The 20,460-nt window shown below is 44.6% G+C and overlaps 1 protein-coding gene across 1 annotated transcript in view; it reads right to left on the bottom strand.

Annotated features, from left to right (window-relative positions):
• The window catches only part of rad18 (RAD18 E3 ubiquitin protein ligase), a 489,896-nt gene that overhangs the window by 298,359 nt on the left and 171,077 nt on the right, over window positions 1-20,460 (bottom strand). The window contains exon 7 of the mRNA XM_070895750.1: window positions 2,769-2,953. Within this exon, the coding sequence (XP_070751851.1) occupies window positions 2,769-2,953 (185 nt within the window). The remainder of the gene's footprint in view (window positions 1-2,768; window positions 2,954-20,460) is intronic.

Genomic DNA, 20,460 nt, shown 5'->3' with positions numbered 1-20,460 from the left:
CCACCCCCCTACAACTCTCCACTCCCAACCCCCCCGGATCTCCACGACTCTCCTCCTCCCCCCCCCGCCCCCCGGACCTCCGCAACTCTTCCACCCCCCGAACCTCCGCGGACCCCCCACCCCCCTTCTCCTCCCTCCCCCCCACCCCCCCCTCTCCTCCCTCCCCCCCCACCCCCTTCTCCACCCTCCCCCCCACCCCCCCTCCTCCACAACACCCTTCTCCTCCCTCCCCCCCTACCCCCTTCTCCACCCCCACCTCCTCCCCCACCCCCACCTCCCTCCTCCTCCTCCCCCCTTCTCACCCCCCAACCCCTCCTCCTCCTCCCCCCACCCCCCTTCTCACCCCCCAACCCCTCCACCTCCTCCTCCCACCCCCTTCTCACCCCCCAACCCCTCCTCCTCCTCCCCCCACCTCCCCCCTCCTCCTCACCCCCCCACCTGCTCCCCCCACCCCCCTCTTCCACCTCCTCCCCCCACCCCCCTTCTCCTCCATCCCCCCACCCCCCTTCTCCCCCCCACCCCCCTTCTCCCCCCCTCCTCCTCCTCCTCCATCCCCCCTCCTCCCCCCTCCACCTCCTCTTCCACCCCACCCCTCCTCCACCCCACCCCTCCTCCTTCACCCCACCCCTCCTCCTCCTTCTCCCCACCCCCCTCCTTTTCCCCACCCCCCCTCCTCCTCACCCCCCCACCTGCTCCCCCCACCCCCCTCTTCCACCTCCTCCCCCCACCCCCCTTCTCCTCCATCCCCCCACCCCCCTTCTCCCCCCCCACCCCCCTTCTCCCCCCCTCCTCCTCCTCCTCCATCCCCCCTCCTCCCCCCTCCACCTCCTCTTCCACCCCACCCCTCCTCCACCCCACCCCTCCTCCTTCACCCCACCCCTCCTCCTCCTTCTCCCCACCCCCCTCCTTCTCCCCACCCCTCCTCCTCCCCCCCCCCACACCTCGCTGTCAGAAACACAGACACTGACAGAGAGTGAGAGAACACCACACAGACAGACAGAGAGATAGAGACACTGACAGAGACACACTGAGGGAGCCATCCCAGCATGCTGTTGGAGTACTCCCGGTGCAGAAGTCGGTAAGTAGAAAATGTTTTATTTATTGATTTTTAAAATGTTTTTTATTTTTTATTATTTTTTTTGATTGATTTATTGGTTGATTTATTGATGTATTTATCATTTATTATTGATGATGGCTCTTTATTTGTAAAACTGAAGTGTTTAATGTTTGTAAACTTCCCTTTAAACCCCCCCCCCCCCATTCCCTACGCCTAATTTGTAACCTATGCCTGATTTTCTAAAGTGTAGACAAGGTTTTTTCGAACGTACAAAAATCTTCACTTAGTCCATTCTAAGTTAGTTTGGAGTAAGTTTTCACTGCCGAAACTTTGAAAACAGGCGTAAGTGGCCGGACACGCCCCCTTTTGAAAAAAAAATTCTGTTCCAAAGTGGAACTATTCTAACTGACTAGAACTGGAGCAAATTAAATGCCGAGAATTCAAATTTCTAAGATACTCCATTCTAAACCAGCTGCTCCAAAAAGACAGGAGCAACTCAGGCCGAAACTTGGCCCCAAAATGAGGTTAATAATTAAATGTCTAACTCAAGGAAAGAAGAAGAATAGAAGCAGCTGGAGCCATAATCTGTCTCGCTGTATCCGTGATGCTACAATTCAGAAACAGCAGGATTCCCGGTGTGCACAGAGAATTGTTTCCTTGAAGATTGGGTTTCACGTATCAAACAACTTGCATTTATATAGCGCCTTTAACATACCAGTTTGTATTTAAACACAAGTCAAAGCTCAAGGTCACTCAAAGTTTAAATCCACGTTCTCATCAATCTGCACATAAACTCAAGTTGCGGATACTAGCAGGTCTTCGTGTTCTCAATTAGGATTTATTAGAAATCAGCCCTTTCCAAGCCTCCAGGGTAAACCAGTAAGTAAGAAATATGAGTGCAAAATAGGGCTTCAAGGGCTGGATTGCTATGGCTGTGGAATCGCTTGGCATATACAACAGTGCACTGAATTTCACAAGGAACCAGAGTGTCTACTGTATACAGCCTGGTTCACTTTGCCCCATACACACTAAAATTACTTAAATGTTTCCATGAAAACATAATGATGTCCATTAATTTCTACGGCATTGGCTTTGGTTTTCCACACACGCTCATCAGCCTATGATTCCGCCCCCTACTCCCCACACACATTCAGTTTAATGGACAGGAAAACCTTGGCGAGGTGAGCGCATCAGTAGCAAATCCTGATTATTATGTCTGCTTACCTGCTGTTCTGAGTGGCTGACTGGAAGGGCTGTGGAGCTGTCACTTTCTAATGGATCGTTAAATCATACAGTTGAAGCATCAGGCGGTCAAAAGTCATAATTTAGGACTAAAGTCATAGTTAAGCAGAACTATGTGAAATACATTACCAGCAGGCGGGTATAGATAGGTTCAAGAGAAGATTGGAGACAATACGGTGAGGTGAGTTGGTGGCATTGATTGCTGAAAAAGTGCTAACTGGCCTTTTCCACAATTATCCTCACAGTTCAGAGGTCTTTTGCAGTTCACATATGTGTTTACAAAAGTTACACTTTTGTCTTTTAATTCTAATTTTTTTTTGAATTAAATTCTTTTTTTTTGTAGGGGGGGAAGGGTTGTTTATGCTTTCCTCACTTTAAAACATACAAACATTAGCGACAAACTTTCAGAAAGAACAAACTTGTATGTACCATGTGTTTTACTTCTGGCAACTAAGAGGGTCTTGCTCACCTGATCTGGGGTTTAAGGAGTCACATTGTGAGTTGTACATTTGTATGAACCCCTGGTGTCGTTTAATCAGCTGTGCTTTGCTGCCTTGAGTTGACAGTCCACACTCCTTCAACCTCTTCCTCAATTCTCGGTCAGAAAGCAGATTATAAACGAGCTTAGGCAGCAATTTCCTTTTGTTCACAGAGCTTGAATGGAAAAACAAACAAGAGGACATATCTTATTAATTATCATAAGAATATAAAAATATAAGAAATAGGAACAGGAGTAGGCCATTGGCCCCTCGAGCCGGTTCCGCCATTTAATAAGATCATGGCTGATCTGATCTTGGGTTCAGCTCCACTTCCCTGCCCGCTCCCGATAACCCTTCACTACCTTATCATTCAAAAATTTGTCTATCGCCACCTTAAATACATTCAATGAGACAGCCTCCACAGCTCTCTGGGACAGCGAATTCCACAGATTTACAACCCTCGCTCCCCAGAATGAGGTGGGTTTGAGCACAGCAATATCTGACAAAAATACTTCAATTTTTTCAAATTGATATGTGTAGAAACCAAAATACTAATTGTATGACATGGGGATGAGAGATTTCAGTTATGTGGAGAGACTAGAGAAGATGAGATTTTTCTCCTTAGAGCAAAGGAGGTTAGGGCAGATTTAATAGTGGTGTTCAAAATTATGAGGGGTTTTGACAGAGTAGATAGACAGAAACTGTTTCCACTGGAAGGAGGGTTAGTAACTAGAGGACACAGATGAAAGATAATTGGCAAAAAAGTTAGGGGGAAGATGCAGAGATTTTTTTTATTCAGCAAGTTGTTATGATCTGGAAAGCACTGCCTGAAAAGGTGGTGGAAGCAGATTGAATGTTAACTTTCAAAAGGGAATTGGAGATATACCTAAAAAAGGAGAAATTTGTAGAGCAAAAGGGAAGGAGCACTGGTATAAAGGGGAGAAAGTTATGCTTCAGTTGTATAGTGCCTTGGTCAGACCCCACCTGTAGTACTGCATTCAGTTTTGAGTTCCACACCTCAGGAAAGGTATATTGGCCTTGGAAGCGTTGCAGCACAGATTCATCAAAATAATACCAAGGGCTTAGAGGGTTAAATTATGAAGACAGGTTGCATAAACCTGGCTTGTATTCCCTTGAATATAGAAGATTGAGAGTTGATCTGATCGAGGTGTTTAAAATGTTAAAAGAATTTGATAGGATAGATACAGAGAAACTGTCCTTGAATGGAGAATCAAGAACAAAGAAACACAATGTTAAAATTACAGCATGTCCATTTAGTAAGGAAATCAAAAAGCACTTTTTCACAAAAAGGATAGTGGAAATCTGGAATTATCTCCCCCAATAGGCCATAAATGCTGGGTCAATTGTAGCTTTCAAGACTGAGATCGATAGAGTTGTTAGGTAAGAATATCAAAGGATATGGAGCTAAGGTGGGTAAAATAGAGTTGAGGTACAAATCAGCCGTGATCGAACTGAATGGCAAAGCAGGCCCGAGGGGTTGCATAACCTACTCCTGTTCCTATGATCCTACAAGACTGGAGTGTTGTTGGTACATTTATTTGCAGCATGGCTCCTCCAACCAACAATACATCTAGCCAAGTAAATAAAAATTAAAGTTTAAAACACCTAACAGACTTTTAAGAAAAAACATTTTTAGAAATGTTATCAAAATATTATGAATTTCTACAATGAACTAATGCTACAAATATTATTTTGAAAATGTGATTAAACTAATAGAGCACTTAGTTAATTAAATCACCTCAAAAACTAAATTAAATGCAATGTGTTTCAGGGTCCATTCAAGCATGATGAACGAAGGGAATTGGGACAACTCTTTCCCATCAATTAAGCTCACTCCATAATGCCACTACTGCAATCAAGATGAACTCCACAATCTCACCAGCCAATAGCAGTCATGTTGTATCATCACTAGTTCCAATTACATCACAGGAAAAGTAACACTTCAGCTGTCTGTGTCAAATTTATTTGTTTTGTCTTAAAACATTCCTGTGAAGCGTCTTGGGACGTTAAAGGTGCTATATAAATACAAATTGCTGTTGTTGTCAGAAAGCAATCTGAGCTGCTCACCAGCCCTCTTCCAGCAAAGTCATGGAAGGCACTGATACTAGGTTCACTGGAATCTGCATTTCTTGCCTTCTCAATTATTTCATCAGAACTTCCGCAGGAGAAAGCTGTGTGTTAGATGTCACCACCCTGCTAAAAAGATCCTGTGCAGCATAAATTGAACGCAGTCCAAGAAAGATTAAATGCACGCTACTTTTACAGTATTGTACTAGCCATCATTTTAAATGGAGGAAGTTACACGACTATGGAGCGAGAGCTCTGCAGTGGGATTTTGATTGTTCTAGCCAGGAGTTGGCACAGACACAGTAGGCCAAAAAACCTCCTTCTGGGCTTTATTTCCATGCCTAGGTTTTTGTGTACTTTGTCGAAGACTAAAAACTGGAGGCTCTCGATGATTACCCAATTTTATTATGGACGAGCTTATTTGTACTGCCAAAATGGCCGCCATGCTTCACCCTTTATCTATGATTGGTCCCCTTGGAGGATAAGCCGAAGTGCCTCCTTACCCCAGTCCAAGTGCATGACCTTACCCACCCCCCACCATAGATGGGGCATTGTGTACAGATTGTTTACAGGTTTATTGGGTATGAAGTGAATAGTGACAGTGTTGTGACTTCTGGATTTCATCCACTCCAAAGATGTCCCTTGTAGGGGGTTGGAAGAAGGTGATCCGTCTTCCCTGAGAGTTCCCTCTCTCCCTTCCAATCCCCCCCGCCACACATGTCCCTCCCCACCCCCCCCCCCCACCGACTCTTCCCCTCCCCAGTCTCTCTCCCTCCATCCCCCCCCCAGTCTCCCCCTGCCTCTTTCTCTCCCTCTCCCCCAGCCTCTCTCTCTCTCACCCATTCTCTCTTTCTCTCCCAGTCGCTCTCTCTCTCCCACTCCCAGCCTCTCTCTCTCTCCTCCACTCCCAGCCTCTCTCTCTCTCCCAGCCTCGCTCTCTCTCTCCCACTCCCAGCCTCTCTCTCTCTCTCTCTCTCTCTCCCACTCCCAGCCTCTCTCTCTCTCTCTCTCTCTCCCACTCCCAGCCTCTCTCTCTCTCTCTCTCTCCCACTCCCAGCCTCTCTCTCTCTCCCACTCCCAGCCTCTCTCTCTCTCCCACTCCCAGCCTCTCTCTCTCTTCCACCCCCGCCCCTCTCGGCTCCCCGCCGCTACTCTCGGCCCCCGCTGGTGGGTCACCACGTCTCTCCCCTCCAGTTAAAGGGGAGGGCCGTTGCGAACTCTGTAATTATTTTAGTTAGGTCCACTGTGCCACCAGGGAGGGCCTCAGCCAGCCTGCGGCCTGGTACCCAAGAGGGAGTGCCAGGCTGCCTATTTGCGGCCCGGCCGAACCGGAGCCATAATTGTCGGCCCGACCTGGCAGTCGGCCGACGCAAAAAAATAAGATGGCAACTGCAGCAGTGCACCCTCCCCTTTAATGGTGGCCGCACCGCCATTTTACACATCACACTCAAAAAGCTTCGGTTTTTAGGCACCGCCCCCATGGCTGCCGCTTTCCGGCGGCCAGAGGCCTTATCGGGAGGCTGAATTTCGGACCCATAGCATCATGGCACGGTACTCTGGAGCAGTTATACATGGCATCATGGCACAGTACGCTAGAGTGACCTCACGTGGTACAGTACGGACAGGGGACATGGGGACATGGGGACAAGGGGGACAAGGGGACATGGGGACAAGGGGATATGGGGACAAGGGGACAAGGGGGACAAGGGGACATGGGGACAAGGGGGACAAGGGGACATGGGGACATGGGGACATGGGGACAGGGGGACAAGGGGACAAAGGGGACATGGGACATGGGGGGACAAGGCACAGTATGCTGTGGTAACTATATATGGCATCATGCAATGAATAAAAAAATCCAGAGCGCAAATTGGCCACTGTACCCATCAAGCCAGCTTTATCCAGAGTCCATGTATGATTATTCTATTGTGGACGTCCCTCCTGTTGATCCCCCAATTTAAATAACACTAAATTCCTTCCCCTACCTCCCCTGAAAAAAGAGCACACTATTAATCTGCTTTTATTGATTCATGGGATGTGTCCATCGCCGGCAAGGCTAGCATTTATTGCCAATCCTATCTCTGTAGCCTTCAATCCCTCCTTTCAACAGGAAACTAATCTAGTCCCTTTTGAAGATGTTGATCGGCTTTGAATCAAAAGCCCAAATGATGGGATGTGGGTCTACATGTGACCACGTGTTTTACATATGACCATCCACATATAAGTACTAAATTACAAATGTGTCATTATAAGGAGATACTGAACAGAAACTTCCCGATGGGAGATTCATCAAAAAGCCTCTCTTACACTATTTTAGCAAGTGGCTTACAGAGGCAAGGGAACTACTTGCTCAGTCAAAGTTGGTGCTGTGGATGGTGTGAGGGTGTGAGAGAGAAATCCTTAATTAAAAAGGCTTAGATACCCTGCTCCTCAAAAAAAATCAGAGGAGAAAAAACTATCAATGCTACTACTTCTTACAGAACACACAACATTCACTTTCACTAACGTATTTAACCTCTGGAGAGATGACAAGAAAGTAAAACCAGCAGGACACAACGATAATCTATCTCCATCACCCAAATCAATCTGACATCAAAATCAACATCATCCAACCCTGACTGGTTATATTCCACAGACAAGATATTGCTATGCCCCAGTAGAAGTGGAGGCAAGGTCTTTCACAGAGCAATTAATCATCTGTGCTTATAGTTTCAACCTTTCACATCCATAAACTCCTTCAGTAACTTTTTAAAAAAGTTAATCAACAAAGCATTAACTGCTGCTGCCACTATTCTATTTGTGGGGAAGAAATTCTTATTTTCAGCTGCTATGACCTGGAGTGTCCTGTTACTTGCCCAATATCTAGGAAATGTTTAGTATGCCCAGGGAACAAACAGAAAACCCTCAACACGACATTTCAATTTATTGCTTAGATCATAAGCCTTCAGGTAATGCTCCTCATCTCCAGAAAGCAATAAAATAAATACTTTTGTGGACTGCGGCTTAGGTTATACCTGTCAATAGTTTTATTAAATAGCAGCAGGACATACAGTAACGTACTTATAACCTTAACAATCTCTCCTTGTGTTGGTAGAAAATAACAATTGTATCCGCTGTGCTAAACTGCAATGCTAAATTAACCATATATGGCAGTTCTTTCGCTGGCCATGAACATAGGAACAGGAGTAGGCCATTTAGCCCCTCGAGCCTCTTCCGCCGTTCAATGAGATCATGGCTGATCTGTGGCCTAACTGCATTTACCTGCTCTTGGCCCATATCCCTTAATACCTTTGGTTAACAAAAATCTATCAATCGCAAATTTAAAATTAACAAATGACCCAGCATCAATTGCCATTTGCAGAAGAGAGTTCCGAAGTTCTACCACTCTTTGTGCATAGAAGTGTTTCCTAACTTCACACCGGAAAGGTCTGGCTCTAATTTGAAGACTATGCCCCCGAGTCCTAGAATCCTCAACCAGAGGGAATATCCACTGTGCTCTCTATCTACCCTATCAGTTCTCCTTAATATCTTGAAAACTTTGATCAAATCACCTTTTAACACCTTCTAAATTCCGGGGAATACAACCCTAGTTTGTGTAATCTCTCATAAATTAACCTTTGGAGTCCTGGTATCATTCTGGCAAACCTACGCTGCACTCCCTCCAAGGCCAATATATCCGTCCTAAGCTGTGGTGCCCAGAACTGCTCACAGTACTCCAGGTGTGGTCTAACCAGGGCTTTGTATAGCTGTACTATAACGTCTATCCCCTTGTACTCTAGTCTTCTAGATATAAAGGTCAGCATCCCATTAGTCGTTTTGATTATTTCCTGTACCTGTTCATGACATTTTAATGATCTATGTACCTGAAAACCCCACCCCCCCACCACCCCCCAAGTATCTTTGGACCTCCAGTTTCTAGCTTTCCACCATTTAGAATTTTTACCCTGGTCTATCCTTTTTAGATCTAAATTTGATGACCTCACATTTGCCTACATTGAAATCCATTTGCCAGTTTTGCCTATTCGCTTAATCTACCAATATCTCTTCGTAATTTTATGTTTTCATCTTACAATGCCGCATATCTTTGTGTCATCGACAAACTTGGATCTGTGACTTTCTATGCCATCATCTAATTCGGTAATAAATATGGTGAATAGTTGAGCCACAATACAGATCCCTGCGGAACACCACTAGTCATTCTGCCAATTCGAGTACCTGTCCATTATCCCTACTCTCTGTCTCCTGCCGCTCAACCAATTTCCTAACTAGGTCGATAAGTTGCCTTCAAATCCAGGAGTATCAACTTTAGCTAACGAGGGACCTTATCACATCCATTCTGGAAGTCCATATAAATAACACCCTTAGACATTTCCCTGACCACTATTTTAGTCACCTCTTCAAAACATTCAATCAGGTTCGTCAGGCATGACCTATACCTTACAAATCCATGCTGGCTCTCTCTGATCAGCTGAAAATTTCCAAGGTGTTCAGTCACCCTATCCTTAATTATAGACTCTAGTAATTTCCTGACACCAGGTGTTAGGCTAACTGGTCCACAATTCCCTGATTTCCCTCGCTCACCTTTCTTAAATAGCAGAGTGACATGTGCAATTTTCCAATCTTGAGGAATAGTTCCCAAATCGAGAGAACTTTAGAAGATTGTAGTTAGGGCATCTGCAATGTTCACCTACTTCCTTTAAAACCCTGGGATGGAAACCATCTGGTCCTGGAGATTTGTCACTCTTTAGTGCCATTATTTCCTTCATTATTGTTATTTTGCTTACAGTAATTTTGGTGAGTCCCCATTCCTGTTTCAATATTAGTTTCCTAGGGATGTCCAGCATGCTATCCTCTTCCTCTACTGTAAATACTGGCGCAAAATAATTATTCAGCCTGTCCATTTACTGATTTTCATAGACAATATCACCATTATCAGATTTTAAGGGGCCCACATTGCTCCTGAGCACCATCTTTTTCTTAACATAAGTGTAAAATGTTTTTGGGTTGATTTTGATATCCCTTGCAAGTTTCTTTTCATTTCCCTTTTTGTACCTCTTACTATCTGTTTTGTCACCCGTTGTTATTCTTTGTATCGCTCTCAGTCACCAGGATCTGTGCTAGTTTTTGCATTCCTATATGCTCTTTCTTTTAGTTTTATGTTGTCCCTTTACGCTTTAGTCGTCCTTAGCGTTTGTTGTCTTTTGGCAAGTAGAACTCTTGCCCCTTAGGGGTCTAAACTGGTTCTGTATCACATTAAATTGTTTTTTGAACACGTCCCATTGTCTGACTCATCGCATTGAAGTCAGCCTTACCTAAATCTAGAATTTTAGTAGCTGTTTGGCGTTTCTTCCTTTCAAACACTACGTTGAACTCAATCATGTTATGATCGTTATTAGATAAATAAAGTCTCCACTGCCTGCTTACCTCTCGTTATATCCTCTATCATTGAAGTGATTGCAAACTAAATCTGTCTCATTATTCATTACTAAATCTAATATGGCCAGCTGCCTTGTTGGTTCTACGACATATTGTTGGAGAAAACTATCCTGAACACACTCAAGAAATTCACTACCTTTCTGACATGAGATAGTCTGCTTATCCCAATCTATATAAAAGTTAAAATCCCCCCCATTGAAACCACTCTGCCTTTCCTTGTCTAATCTCTGCAATTATACATGCTACCACTTCACAGCTGCTACCAGGGGCCCATACACAACTCCTACTTTAGTCTTAAAACCTTTTGTATTTCTTAATTCTATCTATAAAGTCTCCACTGCCTGCTTACCTCTCGTTCTATCCTCTATCATTGAAATGATTGCATGCTTGATCACTAAGGCTACTCCTCCCCATGTACCATTTCCCCTAACTTTCCTATTGACCTTATAACTGGGTATATTTAGTTACCAGTCCTGACTGTCTTGAGCCATATATCAGTAATGGCTACCATGTCATACCCTCCCAAGTTGAATTTGTGCCTGCAATTCATTCAATTTGGTCCTTATACTCCATAGGTTTATATTAAAAATTGCTTATTTGGGCCACACACCCTAACCTGTCCTTCCCTAACCTAATGTTTTACTGACATTTTTCATATTTCTCAGTTCTCGTTTAATTACTTAATATCTTTTAGTTTTCTCATTACCTATAGTGCCTAAAGCACAATTTCTGACTACTACTCTACTCCTCTACTCTCTTCATTTTTGTTTGTTTTAGAACTTTTATTTATACTACCTTTTCACCTGAGTCCCCAATCCATCATTTACTAGTTTAAAGTCCTTGTGACCACCCTATTTATCCTTTCCATGAGGACGCTGGTCCCAGCCCGGTTCAGGTGGAGCCCGTCCCGAAGGTACAGTTCTTCCTGTCTCAATACTGGTCTTTCTGACATATCTACCTAACTGATGGTTTCGGACAGATTATTGATAGTTATGATACAAGCGGAAAAATACTTTTTAAAAAATAAAATGACTGCGACAAAACAAATTTAAATGAATTCAATAGCCCAAGTGAGATGCCCATCAAACACATAGTCAGATAAAACCCACAAGATGCTTACATTTGCATTGAATGGCTTGACCAGTTCCTTAGAAACCTGACCCAGACATTAATGTCTGGTTAGGTATCAAAATTAGCTGGGCCCATTCTGCGAGTGAACTTGATTTTTAACCCTGTACAATTTTAACCTATCTTCGCACTTTCCAGATATTAGGATGGGAAGTGGGGGGGGGGGATACTTTGAAATACCATATAGGTAAATTGATTATTTTAACTAGACTTTTATACCCAAGTCTCTGAATCATCCTGGTCTCTTCTCCAATGCAGTAATATTTTTTGAAGGTGAAGTACCCAAAATTACACACAATATTTCAATCATCCTATAACTTCAGACCTTGGACATTTTGGTTTCTATGTTTTACATTTCAACTCTAAGTAACAAACTAATTCAATTCAAACATAATTTGAACCAATTTACTCTTAATTATTATTGCAGTTTGACCATTTGTGCCTTCGTCATTCAGGTTTTTTTTGCATTATCTCTTCCAAATAATTTTACTATTGTTTTTCATTATAACTCATCAAGTGCATGGAGCTTCCTGGTCTATGTTTGCCATGGAATGCACTGATGAACAAAGTAATTCCATAGCATGCATACAAAACTACATATTGCAAAAGTAATGTATAAATGGGAATGGTTACCAGATGTCATTCCCTTCTTGGGGATTTAATTTATAGTTCAAAACTCCCCAAGTATCACTCTTATGACTCTGTCCCCATCAATGAGACCACCTGGCAATCATTGCCAGACACTAATGTTCTGTGCACTCAACCCTAAAAAAATATACTAAATGTGATATTCTTTGAACTTACTTGACTGATAGTTTACTTTCAGTTGCAATAAGGTTGTTCTCAATCATACGGAAACCAAACAATCTGATAGTTGCTATCCGCAGTAATAGCAAGAATACAAGAGTACACAGGATAAGAAAATCCCAACACAGCCATTTAATTTCATGAAGCCGACTTCTGAAGAAATACACTCCAAACCCCAAAGATCATCTAGTGAAATTCCACAGTATCTGTTCTCACATGTCCATTATTCTTCCTTCCCCTCACTCCCCAAGAGCATTCATTCATCTCAGACTATACCTATTCCACAATTTTCAATCCTTTTCTCAATAGTTATCTGCCCAGCTTCTTTTAGAAGGTATTAATCGACACAGCATTGTTTTTTGGGTGGGGGGGGGGTATTTTGTTCCAAATATTGACTACACTTTAGGAAAAATTAGTGCAGTTACTCCACCTGAATCTTAAGATATAAAAAATATTCACCTCCCTTTCCCAGCAACAAAGTACAACCGTTCGACAAAAATGCTTGCGAGAATGCATGAACAATTTTTAAAAAGAACTGTATTGGAGTGAATCGGCTCGTAACCCTAAATGTTAGAATTTGAGATACCTTACTCATGCCATTCCTGCTTAACCAACTATACAGGCAGCCTGTAACCAGAGTAGAAAAATGCCCCCTCCGGTAACATCATGAAATGAGGCAGTGGGCTGTGACAATATAATTTCCACTGACACTGCAGCAAGACTTGACAATGTTGCATAAGGGACCTTGAACACACAATTTCTGCAATGAAGCTGCCTCTAACTAGCATTTCTGAAGCAAAATAGTGGCTACCAAGGAGCAATGGAGAAACATCAGTGGGTAACAATAGAAAGCTCGGAATGAGAAAGAAGTAAACTCAAGAATGAGACAGATACCTCGCCTTAAACATTCAGGATGAAGGGGCAGTTCTGTTTTGATGATAGGGTATTTCGTTCTGAATCAGTCTAAGGATGCATGTATACTAAAACCTAGCACTGTTGCAAAGCAGTTTTACTTCACAACTGTGCTAAGAAGTTGCAACATAAATGCAGAGCCAGGGCCTGGCTTAACTCTGGAGCAACATTCCCTCCTACAAGTCGTCTCCCACTGCTTCGTTCCGGAGTCTGGGAGCCCCTAACACCTGATTAAGGACATTGTGACTCTGGAGATGGTGCAGAGAAGGCAAACATGGATGGTCCCCGCCTGGGAAGGATTTAGGTTTGAAGTTAGATTTGATACAGTGAGTTTGTATTTGTTGCAAATGGCACTGAACACGGTGTAGTCATCAGCGAACATTCCCACTTCTGATCTTATGATGGAGAGGTGGTCATTGATGAAGCAGCTGAAGATGGTTGGGCTTAGGATACTGCCCTGAGGAACTCCTGCAGTGATGTCCTGGAACTGTGATGATTGACCTCCAACCACCACAACCATCTTCCTTTGTGCTAGGTATGACTCCAGCCAGTGCAGAGTTTTACCCCCCCGATTCCCATTGACTTCAGTTTTACTAGGGCTCCTTGATGCCATCCTCAGTCAAATGTTGCCTTGATGTCGAGGGCAGTCACTCTCATCTCACCTCTGGAATTAACTTCTTCTGCCATGTTTGGATCAAAGGCTTTAATGAGGTCTGGAACCGAATGGTCCTGGCAGAACCCAAACTGAGCGCCGGTGAGCAGGTTATTGGTAAGTGCCACTTGATAGCATGGTCGACGACGCCTTCCATCACTTTGCTGATGATTGAGAGTAGACTAATGGGGCGGTAATTAGCCGAATTGGATTTGTCCTGAGCAGTTTTCCACATTGCCAGATAGATGCCCATGTTGTAGATGTACTGGAACAGCTTGGCTAGAGGCGCGGCTAGTTCTGGAGCACAAGTCTTCAGCATGACAGCCAGGATGTTGTCCGGACCCATAGCCTTTCCTGTATCCAGTGCGTTCAGTCGTTTCTTGATATTACATGGAGTGAATCAAGTTGGCTGAAGACTGGCTTCTGCAATGGTGGGGATCTCAGGATGAGGCCGATATGGATCATCCACTCGGCATTTCTGGCTGAAGATGGTTGCAAACGCTTCAACTTTATCTTTTACACTCACATGCTGGGCTCTGTCATCATTGAGGATGGGGATATCCCGTTAGTTGTTTAACAGTCCACCACCATTCACAACTGGATGTGGCAGGAATGCAGAGCTTTGATCTGATCCATTAAGTGTGGGATCGCTTAGCCTTGTCTATGGTATGCTGCTTCCACTTTTTAGCATGCACATAGTCCTGTGTTGCAGCTTCCTCAGGTTGGCACCTCATTTATAGGTATGCCTGGTACTGCTCCTGGCATGCTCATTGAACCAGGGTTGGTCCCCTGGCTTGATGGTAATGGTAGAGTGAGGGATATGCCGGGCCATGAGGTTACAGATTGCGGTGGAATACAATTCTGCTGGCCCACAGTGCTTCATGGATACCCAGTTTTGAGCTGCCAGATCTGCTCTAAATCGATCCCATTTAGCACGGTGATAGTGCCACATAACACAATAGAGGATGACCTCAGTGTGAAGACAGGACTTTGTCTCCACATTGGTGGTCACTGCTACCAATGCTGTCATGGACAGATGCATCTGTGACAGGCAGATTGGTGAGGTGGTCGTCAAGTAGGTTTTTCCCTCGTGTTGGTTCTCTCACCACCGCAGGCCCAGTCTGGCAGCTATATCCTTCAGGAAATCAGTCAGCTCCGTCAGTAGTGGTGCTACCGAGCCAGTCTTGGTGATGGGCATTTAAGGTCCTGCTTTTTAATCTCTTTCCCAGCTCCTAAAATCCCTCTTTCGACCTATGTCACTGATACCGATATGGACCATGAGCTCGGGATGTCCACCTTACCCCCCTCAGAATGCCCTGCAGCTGCTCAGTGACATCATCGACCCTGGCACCAGAGAGGCAACATACCTGGAATCACGTCTATGGCCGCAGAAATGCATGTCTGTTCCCCTAACTATCGAATCCCCGACCACTATTGCTTTCCGATCTTCCTCCTTCCCCCAGGTACAGCTGAGCCACCCGTGGTCCCGTGGTCTTGACTCTGGCTGTACTCCCCAGAGGAACCATCACACCCATCAGTAGTATACCAGTTGGAGAGTGAGAGGCACTCGGGGAACTCCTGCACTAATTGCCTGATCCTCCTGGTCTGTCTGGTGGTCACCCATTCCCTCTCTGCCTGCACGCTCTTACGCTGCAGGGTGACCATCTCCTGAAACGTGCTATTCACATAGCTCTCAGCCTCATTCCTGCATAAGTGGTTGTCCAGGACACTGAAAGCATCCCGACATTCCCACATGGCATGAGATGTGCATTTCATGGGACTGAGGTGCCCTGCCATGCTTCTATTTATTTAACTATTAACTAACCTACAGAAATAAATTTAAGGATAAGAGTCTTAAAAGTCAGGCCTTCCTTTATCTACGGCTGCCTCTCTCGCGCTCAAAGTCTTTATTCAAATGAATATTTATAGTTATATTAATTAGTTTATCTAGTTAAGTTAGAGAAAAAAAAGTTAATAGCCACCCACCGATCACCTACCCGCTGTCCTGTGATGTCACTCCTTGCTGTTTCTTGTTGTTCTTTGTACTGCCGCTTCTGATGCCGACTACCTTCCAGGCTAGCCTTATACACTAAAGAAGCAGGGAGTGCAATTGGGTGTCCAAATGGTTTACTCTTTCCCGAGTGTGGAAATGCTTCTTAAAAGCATTTCCTCAGCAAGTTATGGTGCCTTCAGGTGTTGAAGTGTAACACGTTTGAATATGTGCAGGAGAGTTATTTCATGAAGATATAGTAAGTTTGAGAGAAAATAATTTCAAACTGATTTCTGGGAAATTCAGTATTTTTTGTGCAGTAAAGTGAAATATACAAACGAGGTACTATTTCTCCCCGTGTAAACACTGCGTGCCAGATCATTAAGATGTTCCTACAATTTGTCTCCTGTAGGTATAATTGTAGTGCTTCCCCATTTATATATCACATTCCCTTTGCTCCTTACAATCTTCACCTACATCGTGCTTGGAAACAATGGCAGCTATCATTCAGGAAGGCAGATTGCAAAGGGAGGTGGGAGTCGACATCATTAAGTCACAGCCCCAAACTAATTTCCATTCAGGCCCTGGGACCATCAGATAGCCATGGAGACACCAACTTCAAACTATGGCCTCAGTACTGAACAAACCCTGTCCCACCTTTCCCAGCCATGGCAAGAGCCCCACATCAAAGAAAGATTCTGAACCTGTGCGAGTGTTAGCAAAATGTACAAAGCTCTTGTAACAGCCTCCCTTTTATGTGTCTGTAAACCTGTAGCATGCCATAACCCCAACAAGGTGTGTAAATTTACTAACTTCAATAAACACATATTCTCAAAATAATAATCCTCCTGGGTACATTATACCACAGCAAGGCAATGGATTCCAGCTGCGCGAGTTCCATTATGAACTTTGGGTTTGAGCACATACTTGTGGGCTCCATGGGCTGCATTTCCTTATTAATGTCTTCCTTTCATGTTCAGTTTTTTTTATATAATGTGGTTTGTGTAAAGTCCTGTCCCCTCAGTACAGATTCACACGAGGCATGTAGTGAAGTCAAGGTCACTCTGGACCTGCATCTTTATTTCACAGCTCTGGAATGCTGCATTTGCCTGAGACCTGTCCTTATATACTTGTCTCTTGCAAGTGCACCCTTGGTGGTAAGGTATGCTGGTGGTTACAGGTCATATCTTATTACAGTCATGTATAGCATGTTAGGATACAGTTATATATAATAATGTAAGATTCATGACATCACCCTCCCCCAAGGTCTTATTGTCTTTATAGGTTCAGTCTCTCAGGTGGTCTACGCTCTCACGTGGAGCGTCTGAGTTGTGGTTCAGTTGTTTGCCTTGGTGTCTGTTTTTCTTTGGGTGTGGTTGCTGGTATCTCGCCTGGGCTGTCTGTTTCGATTGGTGTGATTGTTGTTGACTCGCCTGGGCTGTCTGTTGGGATTGCCCTTTCCTCAGGTTGTTCCCTCTGTCTGTCCACCAGGTGTGGTGCGAGTTCCACATTGTAGTCTGCCTCTGGTTCCGCAGTGTTGTTGGTAAATCTGCTTTTGACTTGGTCTACATGCCTCTGGCAGGTTTTGCCATTGTCCATTTGTACTACCAGTAGCCTGTTTCCTTCCTTGCCCGTTACTGTCCCTGCAAGCCATTTGGGACCCCTGCCATAGTTTAGTACAAACACTTTGTCCCCTATCTCATTCCATCTCCCTCTCGAATTTCTGTCATGGTACTCAGTCAGCTTATGGCGCTTTGCCTCAACGATTTCGTGCATGTCTGGGAGGATTAATGAGAGCCTTGTTTTTAAAGTCCTTTTCATCAACAGTTGCGCGGGGGGTATCCCAGTCAGTGAGTGCGGACGAGATCTGTATGCCAGCAGCAGTCGCGACAGGCGACCCTGCAGCGTGGGACCTTGGATTTTAAGCATGCCTCGTTTAATGATTGGCACTGCTCTCTCCGCCTGGCCGTTGGAGGCCGACTTGAACGGTGTCGTCTTGACGTGATTTATGCTGTGGTCAATTATAAAGTCTTGGAATTCTGCGCTGGTGAAGCACGGACCATTGTCACTGACCGATATGTCAGGGATTCCATGCGTTGCAAACATGGTTGCGAGGCTCTCCACAGTGGTGGAGGTTGTGCTCGAGTTTAAAATGGTGCATTCGATCCACTTTGAAAATGCATCTACAACTACGAGAAACATTTTGACCATGAATGGGCCCACATAGTCTACGTGCACCCGCGACCACGATTTGGTAGGCCAGGGAACCTCTGCCCAGTCACCGGTTAGGACACATCTTTTTACTAAGGATAACGTGGGGTCGTTGGCCGTCCAGGCTCTGATTTGGCGAGCCTTCATGGGCGAACCTGTGGACTCAAAGGCATTGATTGCTATGACTATCTCACAGTCCTGTTCATCAGACCCTTCCGTGGTCGCCAGGGGTAGCCTGCTGAGTGAGTTGGCACAGTTGCCTGTGCCTTATGGTATAGTCATAGGGCGCCAGCATGAGTGCCCACTGTTGAATTCGCGCCGAGGCGCTGGCGTTTATTGCCTTGCTCTCGGACAGGAGGGACGTGAGGGGCTTGTGGTCGATTTCCAACGTGAACTTGACCCCGAAAAAGGTATTGGTGCATCTTTTTGACACCGTACACGCACGCGAGCGCCTCCTTCTCTACCATTCCGTACCCGCGCCTCTGCCCGCTAAAGTGACCTGGAGGCATAAGCAATGGGTTGTAATTTGCCCGCACTATTGACATGTTGCAAAACATACCCGACCCCATACGCTGACGCATGTGAGAACTAGCTTTTTACCTGGGTCAAAGAAAGTCAAAACACTGTTGAAACACAGAAGGTTGCGTGCCTTATTGAAGGCGCGTTCCTGGGCGTCCCCCCAAAACCAATCGCACCCCTTCCCGAGTAACACTTGGAGAGGCTCCAGCAGCATGCTTAAGTTCTGCATAAAGTTCCCAAAGTAATTGAGTAGCCCGAGAAAGGCGCGCAGTTCTGAGACATTCCAGGGCCTGGGTGAAGGCGAATTGCTTCTGTTTTGGACTCTGTTGGGCGGATTCCATCAGTGGCAATCCTTCTGCCCAAAAATTCAACCACCTTTATTTCACAGCTCTGGAATGCTGCACTTGCCTGAGACCTGTCCTTATATACTTGTCTCTTGCAAGTGCACTCCCGGTGGTAAGGTATGCTGGTGGTTAAGATCATATCTTATTACAGTCATGTATAACATGTTAGGATACAGTTATATATAATAATGTAAGATACATGACAGTTTGCTGTTTTTGAACTTAAAAATAATGTTTGTAAACATGGGCAACACAAACACAAAAGGTTCTAATTTCAAGCAGCTGAGTCTTTGAGCGTTTTCTTCAACAATTACACACAGTGGTTATGTCCTTGTAAAGATTTGTCTTTAAGGCATCACAGATTGACCTGGTTACATCTGTGACATGACCATTGTCGTACTTTACACTCTGGCCTTTTGATTGGCGGGGAAAAAGTCATTACATTGTTTGCAGGCTGCTTCTACCTTTAGAATTGGTGGTGTGGGCAGCAGGAAGAGGAAATTGGCTAAACACAAAAGGGTTTTTTAATTTATCTTAAGAGAAAAGAGAACAAAATGGATGGTTAGGTTAAACAGTGGATCTTCCTTGGCATTGTTCGTAGCAATGTCAAGCAATGCAGGATATAGTGCAAGTTTGGTGAATGTTATAAAAAGTTCATTTTACAAGTTATTGCTGTTTATATTTATGACCTGATCCCTGCCCTATCTATATAACATTCTCCAACCCTGCCAGAGCTCTGTTATTCTGACTCTGGCCTGTTGTACTATCCTTCCCTTCAACCCTACAATTAGTGACTGCACTCTAAGCTATGTAGGCCCCACATGCTACAATCTCCTCCCTAAACCTCTCTGCTTCCCTCTCCTCTTTTAAGATCAACCTTACAACCAATCTCTTTAAGTTAGCTTTTTGTCACCCCAATTAATAGCCCCTTCTTTGGTTTGGCATCAATTTTTGTCTGACTGTGCCTCTGTGAAGCTCCTTCGGATATTTTCTACATTAAAGGCGCTATTAAGTGCAAGTTGTTGTTGTGCTCATGGCCTTAACCATGCCTACCTCCATATCCTTCTCCAGTCCTTCAACCTTCCCAGAACTCTCCATTGCTCTGAATCTGCCCACTTACACATGCAACACCCCACCATTAGAGATCAAACTTTCATCCGTCTAGGCACATACTCTGGAATTTCCTCCCTAAATCCCTTCGCCTCTCCACTTCCCTCGCCGTCCATTTTTGTCTAATTGCATATTTGTGAAAGGCCTTGAGCTGTTTTTCTATGTTAAAAGTGCTATATAAATCCATGTTGCTGTAATGCTTGCCATATGAAAGTCCTTATTTTTTTTTAAACAGGCTAATCCCTCTGTGGTGTTGCTCGTGGGCAGGCTGGTGTCTGGAACATCATGTTTAGCTACTTACGGTGGACCTGTGTTTAATATAGCCTGTTCACTTTAATACAACTACTCCATGTGGCAACTATTCCACGTTCTAAACTGGCATTTCCCCAGATCAATTAGAGGCTAACTGTTGTTCAAAGAGAGAGAGAAATTAAAATTAAAACAAAAATAGGAAAGAGAATAGGGGACAAGAACGAAGACGTGGA

This window comes from Pristiophorus japonicus, chromosome 12, assembly GCF_044704955.1.
Source record: "Pristiophorus japonicus isolate sPriJap1 chromosome 12, sPriJap1.hap1, whole genome shotgun sequence".
NCBI classification, from domain to species: Eukaryota; Metazoa; Chordata; class Chondrichthyes; family Pristiophoridae; genus Pristiophorus; species Pristiophorus japonicus.
This window is presented reverse-complemented; position numbering and strand designations above follow the sequence as displayed.